At 42.5% G+C, this 15908-nt stretch overlaps 1 protein-coding gene across 2 annotated transcripts in view; it reads left to right on the forward strand.

Moving 5' to 3' along the window:
• Positions 1–15908, forward strand: part of CACNA2D1 (calcium voltage-gated channel auxiliary subunit alpha2delta 1) — a 1701483-nt gene that overhangs the window by 1565931 nt on the left and 119644 nt on the right. For both annotated transcript variants that reach the window (XM_086919803.1, XM_086919796.1), the window contains 2 exons: positions 1793–1896; positions 8723–8821. In XM_086919803.1, the coding sequence (XP_086775929.1) occupies positions 1793–1896; positions 8723–8821 (203 nt within the window). The remainder of the gene's footprint in view (positions 1–1792; positions 1897–8722; positions 8822–15908) is intronic.

Here is a 15908-nt window from a genome sequence, read left to right on the forward strand (position 1 = left end):
CAGGTGGTGAATGTCTGGATGCTGGTTGCCTAAGTACCTACAGTAGCAAATGAAACCCTCGCTACTGTACATTGATATTATTAGTGGTCTAGGTCAGTGTATATGGAATAGGACAGCATTTATAGAATTGTGATTTTTACAACAAGATGGAGGGTTTACGCAGATAGTGTAATAACGAAAATAAATTAAGGATTATAGATATTAATGGACAGCAATATATCATTTCTATTTTGCCCATAACTGGTAAGATTTAAACAGTCTGAAATATATAAATATGAACATTCCATCATCTGCATGCTAATTCAATTTTATAAGGAAGGTATGTGATTATTATGAAATAAATTTTCAACTCTCAGCTCTCAGCAGAAACGTAATCACCTAGGGCTAGATGTAGGTAATTCTATTTTACCACTTCTAAAATACCGAATTTTCCCGATTCGGTATTTAAGAAGTGGTAAAGTAGAATGGGGCACATGTAGGTATTTCAGAATCAGTAAATACCGAATCTGTAAGATTCGGTATTTACCGATTTGGTAAATACAGAATCGGTATCCCCCATTGATTCCTATGGGCCTTGAAGCCCATAGGAATCAATGGTGAATACCGAATCGGTATTTACCGATTCGGTAAAATACAATTTTTGCAAGGGTGCAGGGGGAGTCACTTTGACACCCTCTGGCACCCCAATTCCGGACTTGTGTGCCATGTGGCACACAGACATGCCCTAAGGGCATGTCTGTGTGTCACATTGCACAGGTGTGCATGCACAGATGTGCATGCACACCTGGATTCGGTATTTTACCACCCAATTGGATTGGGTGGTAAAATACCGAATCTGAAAGGCCTGCGGCACTCAAAGATGTGCTACCTACATGTGCTTTTACAGAATCGGTATTTTTACAGAGTCTGTATTTACCGATTCGGTAATTTTACCGAATCTGTAAATACAGATTCAGTAAAATACCGATTCTGTAAAGCATGCTCCTACATTAGAAAACCCTAATACCGGTCGGAAACGGCCGAAATCGGCCGTTTCCGACCGGTATTAGGGCTCCTACATCGGGCCCCAAGAGTTTAATGATGGATGCAGAGATGGATAAAATCCTTAGACACTCACAATATTATTAATAAAGATAGCAATTATTTGTAATCACTTTTACCTCTGTAATTAACAGGTTTCTTTATAGAAAATTCAGTTGTTCTTCTTTTTTCGAGCTTGCCAGATTTCAAATATTTAAACATCAGGTCACTCAAAGAAGTAAGCCTCAAGCATTTATCGCACCAAGATTTAAATCGATTGCCTGGTTTTCCATCTGCAATAATTCAACATACCTAATAAGATACACCCAACTGCATTAGTGAGGATGGTTGCTGTATAGGATAATAATTTCCTTCTTACAAAAGATCGACTTGGGCACTATAAGAAACCTTTTTTTAATGTCTTCAAATATAGCGTACATAGAAATATTAATAATTGAAAGGATTAAAGTTTGTTTGAAAGATTATGAATCCCTTTCGATGCTGATGACGAGCTCAGCTCGTCATCACCCACGGGTGTCGTGTGCTGATGACGAGCTGAGCTCGTCATGAATAATGGAATATGAGCAAATCCAGCACAGCGCAAAAATCCCCGCAGCAGCCATGTGGTTAACACGCTTATTTCCACTAACACTTGAATTGGATTTATTTTTTAATCTATACACATACACCTCATCAAGCCTAAAGTGATTAATGAAATAGTATGTTGAGTTTTTCATTTTTCAAAACTGATGATAATCATTCACATTTTTAGTGCTGGAGAGGAGTGGAAAGAAAATCACGAGACGTACGAGGATAGTTTCTATAAAAGGAGTCTGGATAATGACAAATATATCTTTACAGCTCCCTACTATACTAGTAAGTTTTTCTTGATGTTTTGTGAAACTATATGGTTATAGGACTAATAAATATTAACCTGTTTGTCGAATGTATTAAACAAATGTACTGTAAAACAGAAAAATAATTAAAGGCCACACACTATGATATGATTCACCTTTCCTAAAGTTATATGTAATAATTTAAGCAAATACATAGTCCTTGCATTCTGTAATGTTTAGGAAGAAACCAAAACATTAACTAGGAACCTGTACCTCCAAGCTCAGCTCACCCACTATACACTATCATACAGTGTTGCCTTAAAGAAAACATCAGAATGAAAAATGTCCTAGCTAACGTAACGGAAAGTTTCAATTCTATTAAGGATTCTGAAGCGAGGGTTATGCCTTCTTTCTTCACTTTAATTGTCGTAGCAGCCACAGGAAACAACATGAGACTACACTTCCCATGAACCATCGGGAAAGAGTAGTCGAATCAAAATACAAGTATTAACCAATTAGAATCAAAAACAATGTCTAATCAGGATGGTCCAGCAGATTATAGCCCCTTGCCAGCGTCCATTCCTCCTCTTTCGGAGCGAGAAGACAGCCCAACCGCCTCTTCAGGCATCCTGTTTATTGGAATCCGAACCTGGAAAAACCCTGCAAGGTAAGCATAATGTGAAACCACACATAGCTACATCAATCTTAAGTCCCTTTAGCACTGAATGTAAATAAGTACTGGGGAGGGACCTCCTCCAGGAGAACTGGGCGGGATAATCCTCGCCTCCGAGTCCTTAATAGAATTGAAACTTTCTGTTACGTTAGCTAGGAAATTTTTCATTCTATGTCAGAACAGGAGGTGAGGATTATGCTTGTTTAAAGCTTGCCCATAACCATCTGAGGCATATCAAGGACAGGCATAAAGTAAAACCTCTTAAAGGTAGAATCAGAGGACCAAACTGCCGTGTTGAGGATATACTCCAGGCGGGCACCCATGCCAAACGCATTGGACGCCATTGCACCTCTTGTGGTGTGCGCTCCAAAATGGCTGAGACTGATGCCTACTTCCTGCATCACCTTTCTGACCCATTTGGCGATGGTAGGAAAAGATACCACTTTGAAAGGCTTAAGAAGGGCAATTAGGAGTTGCCGTTCCCCCGGAGGGCGGACCTTCTCCATCATTTCCTCATACGCCTTGAGGTAACGAACCACACAGAGTTTAGGGGAATCCGGGAATTCTGGGTAAGAGATAACCCTAGCACTTAGTACGTCTGAGTAAGGTAAAAGTATCCCCGTTGGGGGTGAACACCTGCCCCGTAATATCCAGGGCACGAACATCTGAAACCCTTCTACAAGACACCAGACACAAAAGCATTGAAAATTTCGCAGAAAGCTCTTTACAGGAGAGGTATGGATTAGGCTGCCAGGATAGGAAATAATTCAACACCAGATTTGCATCCCATAAAGCCGAACACCGTAGCTCTGGGGGTAAGGAAAGCTCGATACCTCATAAGAGTCTGCAGACCGTGGGATGTTCCCCCACCGAAGAGCTATTGACCGGGACATGGCCTGATGAAATGGCTGACCTGAAGGTATTAATCGACCGGTAGGCCAGACCAACAGATGCAGTACGGGCTAGGAAATTTATGACGTGGACCACCACCACGGGATTGACACCCCGTCGCACACACCAATGCAACCATCGGCCCCATGCGGACTTGTACCTCTTGACGGTACTGTCCGCCCAAGCCTTTGAGATGACTACCTCAGCCTCTTATAAAAGGCCAGCGGTTTGCCATCTCCTGCTGAAATCCTCCACATCATGAGCGACAATGAGTTTGTCACCACCAGCGGATGAGGTGTTCCTTCTGGATCCATTAGAAGAGTAGGAAACTGGGGGAGTAGGATAGGAAAATCCCAAGAAAGTTCCAAAAGAACTGGAAACCACAATTGAGGCCTCCAAAGAGGGGTGACTAGGACCAGGTCTGCCGATTGTCTGTGGACTTGAGCGGATGACCATGTTATCATCGCAAATGAAGGGAACGCATACCCCCGTTCCACGCTCCAGTCCTGGAGAAAGGCGTCTGTGGCCACCGCCATGGGGTCTGGCCTTCAACTGACAAACCTCGGAAGTTGATGGTCCAGCCTGGATGCAAATAGGTCCATCGTGAATGGACCCCAAAGGTCTTGGAGGGATGCAAAGAGCTCTTGATGTAGCTTCCATAGACTGGAATCCTTGAAGTGACGGGGCTGAAAATCCGCTATCACAGGTACTCTGCCATCACAGAGAGGTTCCTCTGCCGCAGTGCTGCCAGAAGCTTGCTGCCAGATCCGAGAGGGCTTTTGACCTGGTGCCCCCCAGGTGGTTTATATAACGAACTGCCGAGACATTGACTATCTTTAAGAATACGCGATACTGAACTGAATCTCTCGAGACCACAATCCTCCCATGGAAAGACTTCTGCACCGTGCACCCCAACCGAGCCTGCTGGCGTCAGATTCAATAACAAGATACGGAGCCACCCGAAGAGTGCCCTGCCTTTACAGGCCTCCATATGCTGTAGCCACCAGAGGATTTCCGCCCTTGCGTCGGCGGACAAATCCACTTTGTGAGAATAAGGGTAACCTTTCCACAGAAGATACGCCTTGAGGCGTTGGAAGGCCCTATAGTGGAGAGGCCATGGGAAGATGGCCTGAATTGAATCTGATAGAAGACCCACCACCCGGGCCAGCTGCTGAAAGGACACCTGTTGTTTGGCAAGGACCCACCATAACTCGTGATGAATTTTCGTCACTTTCCTGGCCAGCAGAGTGACAGTGGCGGACGAGGAGTCGATGACAAACCCCAAGAATGTAATTGACTGGGTTGGAAGTAAGGTGATTTCTTCTCGTTGATCACAAACCCGAGGTCCTGGAGCAGAGTCACTGCCATCCAAAGATGCTTCGTCAGTTGACGAGGACATGAGACTATCAGGAGGATATCATCTAAATAGACTATCATCCTGACCCCCGAGCTTTCAGGAATTCCACCGCCAATCACCAAGGCACTGAAGAGAGCACGAAAGGAAGGGCCATGAACTCGAAGACCAGCTGCCCCATAGCGAACTGGAGGAAATGGCGATGGGGCGCAAAAATCAGGATCACCAGACCTTGAGGTCTAAGCGGATCATCCAATCGGAGGGACGGAATATATCTCGCAGGAGGTGGATCCCCTCCATTTTGAAGTGGCGGTACACCAGTCACTCGCTTAAATTTATTACCGCCTCTTGCCGCCCTCGGTCTTGTTGAACAGAAAAATATTGTTTAAGAAACCGTGAGGGTGAGGTGATGTGAGGGCAATGGCGTCTTTGTGGAGCAGAGAGGACACTTCCTCATCCACTAGGACAGTGTCGGAACCTTTTGCATGGGAAACCCTGTGAACTCTATATGAAAACCCCTCACAGTTTGCAAAACCCAAGCATCCTGGGTGATGGCCAACCAGGTTTGGTAACAGCTTGCTAGACACGCCCCTATGCTTTGAGGGGAAGAAGGGTGAACACTCACTGGAATTAGAATTAGATGCTCCTGTTCTGAAGCCTCTGCCTTTCCCACGGCGTCCTCGTGTGGGGTAGAAATGTCTTAACTTTGATTGGTCTTGATAATTTTTCGGAGCCTCTCTGGGTGTCCTGATGGTTCTGGCGACCATTCGAGCGGCCCCTGCCTCGACCGGCCTCTCAAAAAACACGAGGGAAAACGTTTTTAATGGTAGACTGGGCCCAGTCCAAAGATGTAAATGTGTTTACGAACTTCCCCAGTTCCCTTATGAAAGGCTCCTCGTACAAGCCACCCTGAGCAAAGGCGCCGGCCTTCGAATCCGCTAGGTCTCCTAGTTTTGGATCTATCCTAATCAGGAGGGAGCGGCGGCACTCGGTGGAGAGGGCACAATTTGCATCGCCCTGAAAAATCACAACCTTTGCCCCCAGCCAGACAAAGTTTCGGGGGAAATGATGGAGCCGGATGCTTTTGCTTCTTCGGCCATGTCAAGAATCTTCGTGGCTGGCCCGAGGGCGTCCAGGAGCTTATCCTGGCACACCCTCCAAGATCTGTCAATGCCCTTCTTGGGGTCCCGTATAAATTGCTGCAGAAATGTCGACATTCTAGGGTCAATTTCCGGAGTGAGCGCAACTTTCCCTTCCAAGGAGACTCGAGGACACTCTGCCGGAATGCAGTTGCAGGCCTCTTTTTCCAGGGGGAGGCGGATGTGTTCCGCGACATACGTGGCAACTTTCTCTGCTGGGGTCCAGTCCGATGAGCGTGGGTGTACTATCTGATTGGGATCGAGCATGTCAGACACCGGGGGGATGGCCTGAGGGTCTTGTGAAGGTCAGGATGGGAGCCAGGGTCTAGGCGGGCTGGGCACAGAGTCGGGATCATCAGAGGGGGCTGGTAGGGCCAGTGAGAGTTTAGGGGTGGAAGGCTTAGGGGAAGCTGAAGGCCCAGCCAGCTGACTATCAAGGAAAGCTTTCTTTAATCACTTGAAAGCATCTACGTCTACGCCAGGTCCCTGGGGCGCTTAGCAGGGGGGGAACATATACTATCCTGGGCTGACATGGAGGGAGTTTGTGAGGGGGCAGCCACTCTTCGTTCAAGGCGTTCAAACACCTGCTCAATCTGGCAGGAAAGCTGGTCCTGTAAAGGAGATATGGCTTAGTCCACCGCCTTGTAAATAGAAGTGTCCACTGCCTCATAAAAGGCATCTACCCAAGGCATGTCTGCCAAGGGGTCTTCCTCTTCCTGGAACTCGTCGTAATATTCCATTGCACCGGAGAGACAGAATATAAAGACGTCACCAAACACTCCTCACACCTTAGGTAAGGGTTAACAAATGAAGCTGTGTGTGAGCTGAAGAATTGGTGGTATTAGACCACAATGTTCATGATGTTCTAGCCCCAGGTTACCTCTGCTGGCACAAGAGATCAAAAGCACACACAGCCCTGGTCTGGGAATGTCCCATTTTAGGGCCTAATGGCCAATACAGGAAATCCAGAGAGGCTTTCAACAACAATTACAGACTCAGGACCTATTACCACACAGCAGGGACTGAGCGTAAATCAAATTATGCAGCGCGTGCCAAGCGCAGGAATGCAGCTGCTTACAGACCGGGAAAAGGTGCTTGCCTCAGGAAATCTGATTAAAGTCGCACGCGCGCCGCCCGAACTGCCGTAGAGGTCCCGGCAGTGCTGCGCAACTTCAAAAGCCTCCCACGACCCCTTGTAGTAGGAGGATCACAGGCACCACCAGCAGTACGCCGCGTGGGGACAGAAACCGTTCCCGCAGCGAGAAACAAATACCTAAGAAAACACTGGCCGCCAGGAGGCGTGAAACCTGAACTCTCAAAGAAAAGTGACGCGCTGAACTAGAAACGCGCTCGCACTCGCAAACGTTGAGAATACACTTTAGCGGTCACACGCGAACCACATGAAATAACCCACTATTGTGACTCATGAAGAATGCAGTGCAAACACGTAGTGCAGTTGAGCTAGCGACAAAACCATGAAACTTGAATTTAAAACCAGACAAAGCACAAAAAGTCAGGAAATAACTGAAGAGCACTTATGTGGCTGCGTAGCAGCGAAGAAAGGGGAGGAATGGACGCTGGCAAGGGGCTATACGGCTGCTGGATGATCCTGATTGGACATTGTTACTTGATTCTAATTGGTTAATACTTGTATTTTGATTGGACTACTCTTTCCCAATGGTTCATGGGAACTGCAGTCTCATGTTGTTTCTTGTTGCTGCTATGACATTTAATGTTAAGAAAGAAGGCATAATCCTTGCCTCCAGTCCTGACATAAATTCATATTTCTCTATAGATTTCAGCTGTGGACATTTTGGTGCAAAAGGCCAGTTTTTAATTGTCTCAAAATCTCTTTGGAATACATCAATGAACCACTGGGGTTACCTGGCTGATGTACTGGAGCACAGTAAAACACTGAAAATTAAAACAAGAATCATTTGTGTGATGAATTCTCAGAACTACTAAAATGGGTTGTTGTGTTTAAGAGATACATGGCCAGCATTTATCTGCATTGCTTTTGGTTATTCTGAAACATTTTCAGATTCTACTTTAATAGGCTCAGAGTCAGTATGTATAGAGGACATTTTTGTATCCCGAAAACTGGAATACAAATATGGGTGGCATTTTTTAGCAATGGCACTGTGAACGATATGATAGTGGATGTAAAACAATGAATGGAGTTGTTAGGGAATTCAGACTGTAGGATTCTTTCTAATCATGTTCTCCTATTTTGACATGAGCAACGTGTGAAAACAGACTCTGTTTCCATTCATAAACTACATTTTTAGTTAAAACAGCCCGAATTCTTACATAATCAACCTGAATTCGCCATCCATGAACCATTAAGAGAAAAGCTAAGTTTCCCAAAGGGACACCTTCCTCTTTGGGTATCTTTTACCACCTCTTTTGATGTGTTGGTAACTGGCCAATTGAGATAGCAAACAATGTATAAATACCATTAAATCTTGCATGTAGAAGGTTATGCCCCTTTATTGTCTCCTGCTATCTATGATTCGTAATGGGTCGTAAAACACATTTTGAAAATCACAAAGGCTTTGGCAACTGACAAAAAGGGGTTAGTAATTAGAAAAAATAACATTTTGTGGTTGCATACACTGAGATTGTGTGGATCGCAGTGTTTTTAATAGCAAAATAGCTTTCTACATTTAGGCCCTTTGAGCTGAGCTCTGTGTGAGCGAATTCTTGGTGCTTGAGAGGTTTGAAAAATCCATAATTAATCTGTGTTTTGGCATAACTGGTGAAAATCAATTCATGTCATATAATGTTTTTACCTTCTTTTCACCTCCAGGAAATGGAAGTGGAGTGGATGTTGCAAACTATGACTCAGGCATAATGGTAAGCAGAGCTGTAGAAATAACGATTGATGGCACTCTTCTTAAGCCCGCAGGTAAGTGCAAACCCCAGCCTACAAATCTCAAAATAGTGTGAAAATATATGTTTAATTCATACTTACATCTTTTAATCATAGTTCCCTGTTGCAAAATGTATTCATCTGTATGCCTGTGCATTACCGAGATAGCCATAGCAACTGATAAACTACTCTGCATTGGTGTACCGAACTTCTAGCCAATAGATCATACAATAATCTGATAATTCCTAAGAAAATATCTGCTTATCTTCAAATGGCTGACTAGCCTCAAATGTCTAGCTCATCTCTTCCATCCCAGAAAAATCCAGGAAAGTTTAGCATAAATGTAATTATCAGGTAGCTTCAAACTATACCAGCTTCCTCATGACCCTAATAAGAATTCACATTTTCTTAAGGAACATAATCAGCTCTGGCTGACAACAAAGAAGAAATTACTAGAGAAAGGCCAGCAATGAGTTGGGATTCTTTTGAATCTTTAATTCAGCCTATGATACCACTGATCATGATATCCTCTGCATCAAGTGTAAGAATCATAATGATTCATGGCCTTCATTGTCTTGATCAATGTGCATTCATGGGCCCTTCGGAATTTTTGGCTTTCAGATCAATTTGTGATGTTTCCTAATGCTCCTCTCTCTCCTACTGCTTTTTTAATGATACTTGCAACTCATGTCTCAGGTGCGAAATCAGTACAAGATCCAGTTTTAGACATATGCTGCTGGTACTGAAATCTACATCAATCTGATGATAAAATAACAAACTGTCTATAGACCAAATCAAATACTGGATAAGAAAAGGCTCACTCTACCTAAATCTAAAATGGAAATCCTAATCATAGGAAATGAAGACCTCACCTGTCTGCCATTCCAATGGCCCTTCAATATAGACCAAAAACAAACACTGGGTGAGAGAAAGTTTCCTTTGCCTAAATACATTTAAAAAGAAAATCCAAAGAAGAACAGATCAAAACACCATTAATCTCCCACTTCAATGCCCTTCCCACCAAAAGTCTACATCGATTCATACACAAAATAGGAGCAACCTTCCCTTACCTAAATGAACCTAAAATTAAAATCTTATTAATAGTTCTAGGATCCACCTGTATGCCCTTCCAGTCTAGGTAATCTTTTGCCCGCTTCTCAAACAACAAACTTGGGCTCAGCTCTGATTCCAAACTTGTATTCACTCCTCAAATGGAGACGATGGGCATGGGGGCTGGGGTTAGCGTGCAGCTATCCTTACTTAACAGAGTCCTCTCTCTCCTGTAAGCCTCTTGTTAAATTAAATTAATGAGAGCTCTTATTTTGGGATTGATAGACCATTAGCATATGATTTAGAGAAACGTAATATAGAGCTTGATTGACAGAGTGCAGAGCCTCCAAATCCAAGCACCTAAGATGCGTCTAAACGTACATATATTGGATCACACCAAATCAACGATGAAAGTTTTCTATTGGCTCAATGTGAATTCTAGCATTACTTTCAAAGCATTTGTTATTATCCGCAAGACTGATTTGATTAAAGACATGTCATACTTGCAAAAGGTGCCCCTCACAAAACAACCCCACTAGAAACCTTCAGCCAGTATTGTGCCTCTTGGTACCAACATGCTCTTTAGCAGTGAGAAGCAGAAAGAACATTCTTTGAGAGTGCTGCCTCTATAGCTTTAACATGTTCTTTATCACCAACTCAAATTGGAAGTCAACTACTTCTTATTCAGAAAACCTCTAAAAACTGGACATTTTAAGAAAGCCTTTGACTAGGCCTTTCTCCAAGATATAATATTGATGAATACCAGAAGTGAGTAATAATCCATCTAATAGAACTCCAATTCCCAGGTTATCATCGATATTATGTTCTTCCTTTGCTGCCCACTCTCTCAAGCTGACACCAAAAAAAACAACTAAATATGACTGTAGTTTTGTTTAAAGGGATTATTCTATAGGCAATGTATGCACTCAGTTACTAATACATTTGACACTATATTCAACATTCCCCAGTTGCTGTAAAGTGCTACAAAGTCATTTAAGGTATCCTGATGCTTTTGCTATAAAGACACGCCGATATATGATTTAAAAGCTTTCCCCAGTATATCGAACTTAGGCATGAAATTGACATTTAATTTAAAATATTCCTCAAGCTCTGATGAAAATACTGAATCTCAATGCTCTGTACTTCTCAGATGCCAGTTAATAAAACATGGAGGAAGTAACAGGTTTTCAACCGTTAATGAAACAGAAGAGTGATGAGAGAGGTTTCTTGGTTATATTGTGACTTCTCGAATTAGCCACATTAGAGATCATACGATGAGCAACATACCTAATCAAGAGGACATATAGTGTATATTAGAGTAGTATGTAAATTTGGTGTCTGCTGGATGCAAATCCCTACTCGCAGCTTCTAGCCCATAATTTTGCATTATATTATTGACTGCTAAATTTGCCTTTGTGGGCTGCCTTTCAATGACTGGTGCTCTGTCGAGGTGGGTGGATAATGCATAATTAACGTCACCGCCCCAAAATGATTAGCTTGTCCTGGTATGCACTAGAGCTATGCATTACCTTCTCAAAGAACTCAGGTTAGTCATAGTTGGGCCCATATACGTTTACCCGTAACTGTGGTTGTGCGTTCAGTGTTCCTGCGACTATGACCACCAGCAGTGTCTGAAATACTTTCTTTAAGACTAAGATTCACTGCTTTCTTGATTAGCATCATTGCTTCTCAGGAATATATGGACTATGAGGAGAAGTACCAATGTTGACCTCTGAAAGCTGCAAAGGAGTAATGTCCCATCAGTGCAACATGTTTTTCTAGAAGCAGGGCTATGTCTTGTAAGGTGCTATAGTGGAGGGCTCATTCCCTAATCTATGATACATGCAACACAAAATCAGGAGCCTTATTTATTTATTTATTTATAAAGTTTGATAAAGTATGTACATGACCCTTACAGGTATCAGAGTGCTTTACAATGTTCAAGGTGACACGAATGAAAGTAAAAACATCATCAAGGAGGGCCATGGTATGGGAGACTCCCCTAGAGAGAACAACTCAGGCCCCAGATGGACAACTTGTCCTGGAATATAGTTCATGCATTCTACAGCAGAAATTTGTTCATCAGTATTCTTTTGACTTATTTCTTGAATGAGGCAGATGAGGGGTTCATTCTGATTTCAGTAGAAAGTGTGTTCCAGATTCTCGGGCCATACCTGAGAAGGATTAGTTATATGTTTTCTTTTTATTTGCTTCAGTAGTAGTGAGCTAGTGTCTGTAGATGCTCTGATGTCATCAAATAGCTCTGCTTTTAGTGCAATTTATCTCAGAGTGTTTGAAGTGGAGGACTTTATGGGTCACGCAGGCAACTTTCAAATTAATCCTTGACTCGTATGGAAGGCAGTTTAGAGATTTCAGGTCAGGAGTGAAGTGATTGGTTCTTTTAGATCCTGTAATGACCTTAACAGCAATCGTAACAAGGCCCTTAGTAGCCCTAGCCTAGCTCTAAGTGGGCCCAATAGGGTTGCACTCCCATAGTCCAACTTGTGAATCACCTGAGCTTGAACAGCTGACTTGAGGTCATCCGGGAGTAGGAAGAGTCTTAATTTTTTAAGATGCTTAGTTGGAAGTTCGATCCTTTGGCGGCAGAGCTGTTGTGCTCCTGCATGTTCGGATATTTGTTCAAAATTATTCCCAGTGTGGTGCACAATTCAGCGCTGTCAGATGTCATGCATTCTACAATGTCCGGTGAATGTTTGGGTGGGGCAATTAGGAGGAATTCTGTTTTGAGAGTGTTTAGTTTAGGTAGAGGTGGTTACAAGACAACCAGTTATGCATTTTTTGTAGAGTTGAGATTATAGACCTAATATCTTTGAGGGAAGAGATTTGTAAGTACAGTTGGGTGTCATCTGCATACATGTGATAGTGGATGTTCAATAAATTCAAATATTGCATTAGAGGTTACATGAATAAGTTAGAGAGTGGGTGAGAGTGAAGACACCTGAGGAACACCTAAGAGGACCTGTGTGGGGTTGGATAGGGACATATTGACCTTGATTTTTTTGCGTTCTGTTGTGGAGAAAATAGCCAAACCACTCAAGAGCAGTCCCTATTAGTCCCATCCTACGTTTAAGTAGGTCTTGGAGGCATGTTTGGCAATATCAAAGTCTGATGAGAGGTCAAGGAGGATAAGAAGGCAGGATTCATGCCAGTCCAACATTTTTAGAGCATCATCAACTATGTCTATGTGCGCCAATTGAGTGCTGTGGCCTTGGCTGAAGCCAGATTGGAATTGATCTAAGAGACTTAATGGGTCAATGTGGTTGCACAGTTGAATGCGTACACATTTCTCAAGGAGCTTTGCTAGTGTTGGAAACATAGCGATTGGGCGGCACTTACTTAGGTCTTAGGGGTCCGCAGTCAGTTTTTTGAAAGGGAGATAAACTGCCCTGCTTTATGGAGATCAGGGATCAATCCTTGAAGCAATGAGGCATTAACTATTTTAGTCCAGAGAGGGAGTAAGGACATTTTGATCTCACTAAAGAAGTTTGTTGGTATAATGTTGCTGAAGGGGTTTGAGGGTTTTAGTGTTGTTAGGATTTTGAGAATGGCATATTCATCAAACAATTTGAATATGCTCTATGTAGCATTGTATTGTTAAATTAAATTAATGAGAGCTCTTATTTTGGGATTGATAGACCATTAGCATATGATTTAGAGAAGCGTAATATAGAGCTTGATTGACAGAGTGCAGAGCCTCCAAATCCAAGCACCTAAGATGCATCTAAACGTACATATATTGGATCACACCAAATCAACGATAAAAGTTTTCTATTGGCTCAATGTGAATTCTAGCATTACTTTCAAAGCATTTGTTATTATCCGCAAGACTGATTTGATTAAAGACATGTCATACTTGCAAAAGGTGCCCCTCACAAAACAACCCCACTAGAAACCTTCAGCCAGTATTGTGCCTCTTGGTACCAACATGCTCTTTAGCAGTGAGAAGCAGAAAGAACATTCTTTGAGAGTGCTGCCTCTATAGCTTTAACATGTTCTTTATCACCAACTCAAATTGGAAGTCAACTACTTCTTATTCAGAAAACCTCTAAAAACTGGACATTTTAAGAAAGCCTTTGACTAGGCCTTTCTCCAAGATCTAATATTGATGAATACCAGAAGTGAGTAATAATCCATCTAATAGAACTCCAATTCCCAGGTTATCATCGATATTATGTTCTTCCTTTGCTGCCCACTCTCTCAAGCTGACACCAAAAAAAAACAACTAAATATGACTGTAGTTTTGTTTAAAGGGATTATTCTATAGGCAATGTATGCACTCAGTTACTAATACATTTGACACTATTTTCAACTTTCCCCAGTTGCTGTAAAGTGCTACAAAGTCATTTAAGGTATCCTGATGCTTTTGCTATAAAGAAACGCCGATATGTGATTTAAAAGCTTTCCCCAGTATATCGAATTTAGGCATGAAATTGACATTTAATTTAAAATATTCCTCAAGCTCTGATGAAAATACTGAATCTCAATGCTCTGTACTTCTCAGATGCCAGTTAATAAAACATGGAGGAAGTAACAGGTTTTCAACCGTTAATGAAACAGAAGAGTGATGAGAGAGGTTTCTTGGTTATATTGTGACTTCTCGAATTTGCCACATTAGAGATCATACGATGAGCAACATACCTAATCAAGAGGACATATAGTGTATATTAGAGTAGTATGTAAATTTGGTGTCTGCTGGATGCAAATCCCTACTTGCAGCTTCTAGCCCATAATTTTGCATTATATTATTGACTGCTAAATTTGCCTTTGTGGGCTGCCTTTCAATGACTGGTGCTCTGTCGAGGTGGGTGGATAATGCATAATTAACGTCACCGCCCCAAAATGATTAGCTTGTCCCGGTATGCACTAGAGCCATGAATTACCTTCTCAAAGAACTCAGGTTAGTCATAGTTGGGCCCATATACGTTTACCCGTAACTGTGGTTGTGCTTTCAGTGTTCCTGCGACTATGACCACCAGCAGTGTCTGAAATACTTTCTTTAAGACTAAGATTCACTGCTTTCTTGATTAGCATCATTTCTTCTCAGGAATATATGGACTATGAGGAGAAGTACCAATGTTGACCTCTGAAAGCTGCAAAGGAGTAATGTCCCATCAGTGCAACATGTTTCTCTAGAAGCAGGGCTATGTCTTGTAAGGTGCTATAGTGGAGGGCTCATTCCCTAATCTATGAAACATGCAACACAAAATCAGGAGCCTTATTTATTTATTTATTTATTTATTTATAAAGTTTGATAAAGTATGTACATGACCCTTACAGGTATCAGAGTGCTTTACAATGTTCAAGGTGACACGAATGAAAGTAAAAACATCATCAAGGAGGGCCATGGTATGGGAGACTCCCCTAGAGAGAACAACTCAGGCCCCAGATGGACAACTTGTCCTGGAATATAGTTCATGCATTCTACAGCAGAAATTTGTTCATCAGTATTCTTTTGACTTATTTCTTGAATGAGGCAGATGAGGGGTTCATTCTGATTTCAGTAGAAAGTGTGTTCCAGATTCTCGGGCCATACCTGAGAAGGATTAGTTATATATTTTCTTTTTATTTGCTTCAGTAGTAGTAAGCTAGTGTCTGTAGATGCTCTGATGTCATCAAATAGCTCTGCTTTTAGTGCAATTTATCTCAGAGTGTTTGAAGTGGAGGACTTTATGGGTCACGCAGGCAACTTTCAAATTAATCCTTGACTCGTATGGAAGGCAGTTTAGAGATTTCAGGTCAGGAGTGAAGTGATTGGTTCTTTTAGATCCTGTAATGACCTTAACAGCAATGGTAACAAGGCCCTTAGTAGCCCCAGCCTAACTCTAAGTGGGCCCAATAGGGTTGCACTCCCATAGTCCAACTTGTGAATCACCTGAGCTTGAACAGCTGACTTGAGGTCATCCGGGAGTAGGAAGAGTCTTAATTTTTTAAGATGCTTAGTTGGAAGTTCGATCCTTTGGCGGCAGAGCTGTTGTGCTCCTGCATGTTCGGATATTTGTTCAAAATTATTCCCAGTGTGGTGCACAATTCAGCGCTGTCAGATGTCATGCAT

The sequence above is a fragment of the Lissotriton vulgaris genome, chromosome 1_1 (genome assembly GCF_964263255.1).
Source record: "Lissotriton vulgaris chromosome 1_1, aLisVul1.2, whole genome shotgun sequence".
NCBI classification, from domain to species: Eukaryota; Metazoa; Chordata; class Amphibia; order Caudata; family Salamandridae; genus Lissotriton; species Lissotriton vulgaris.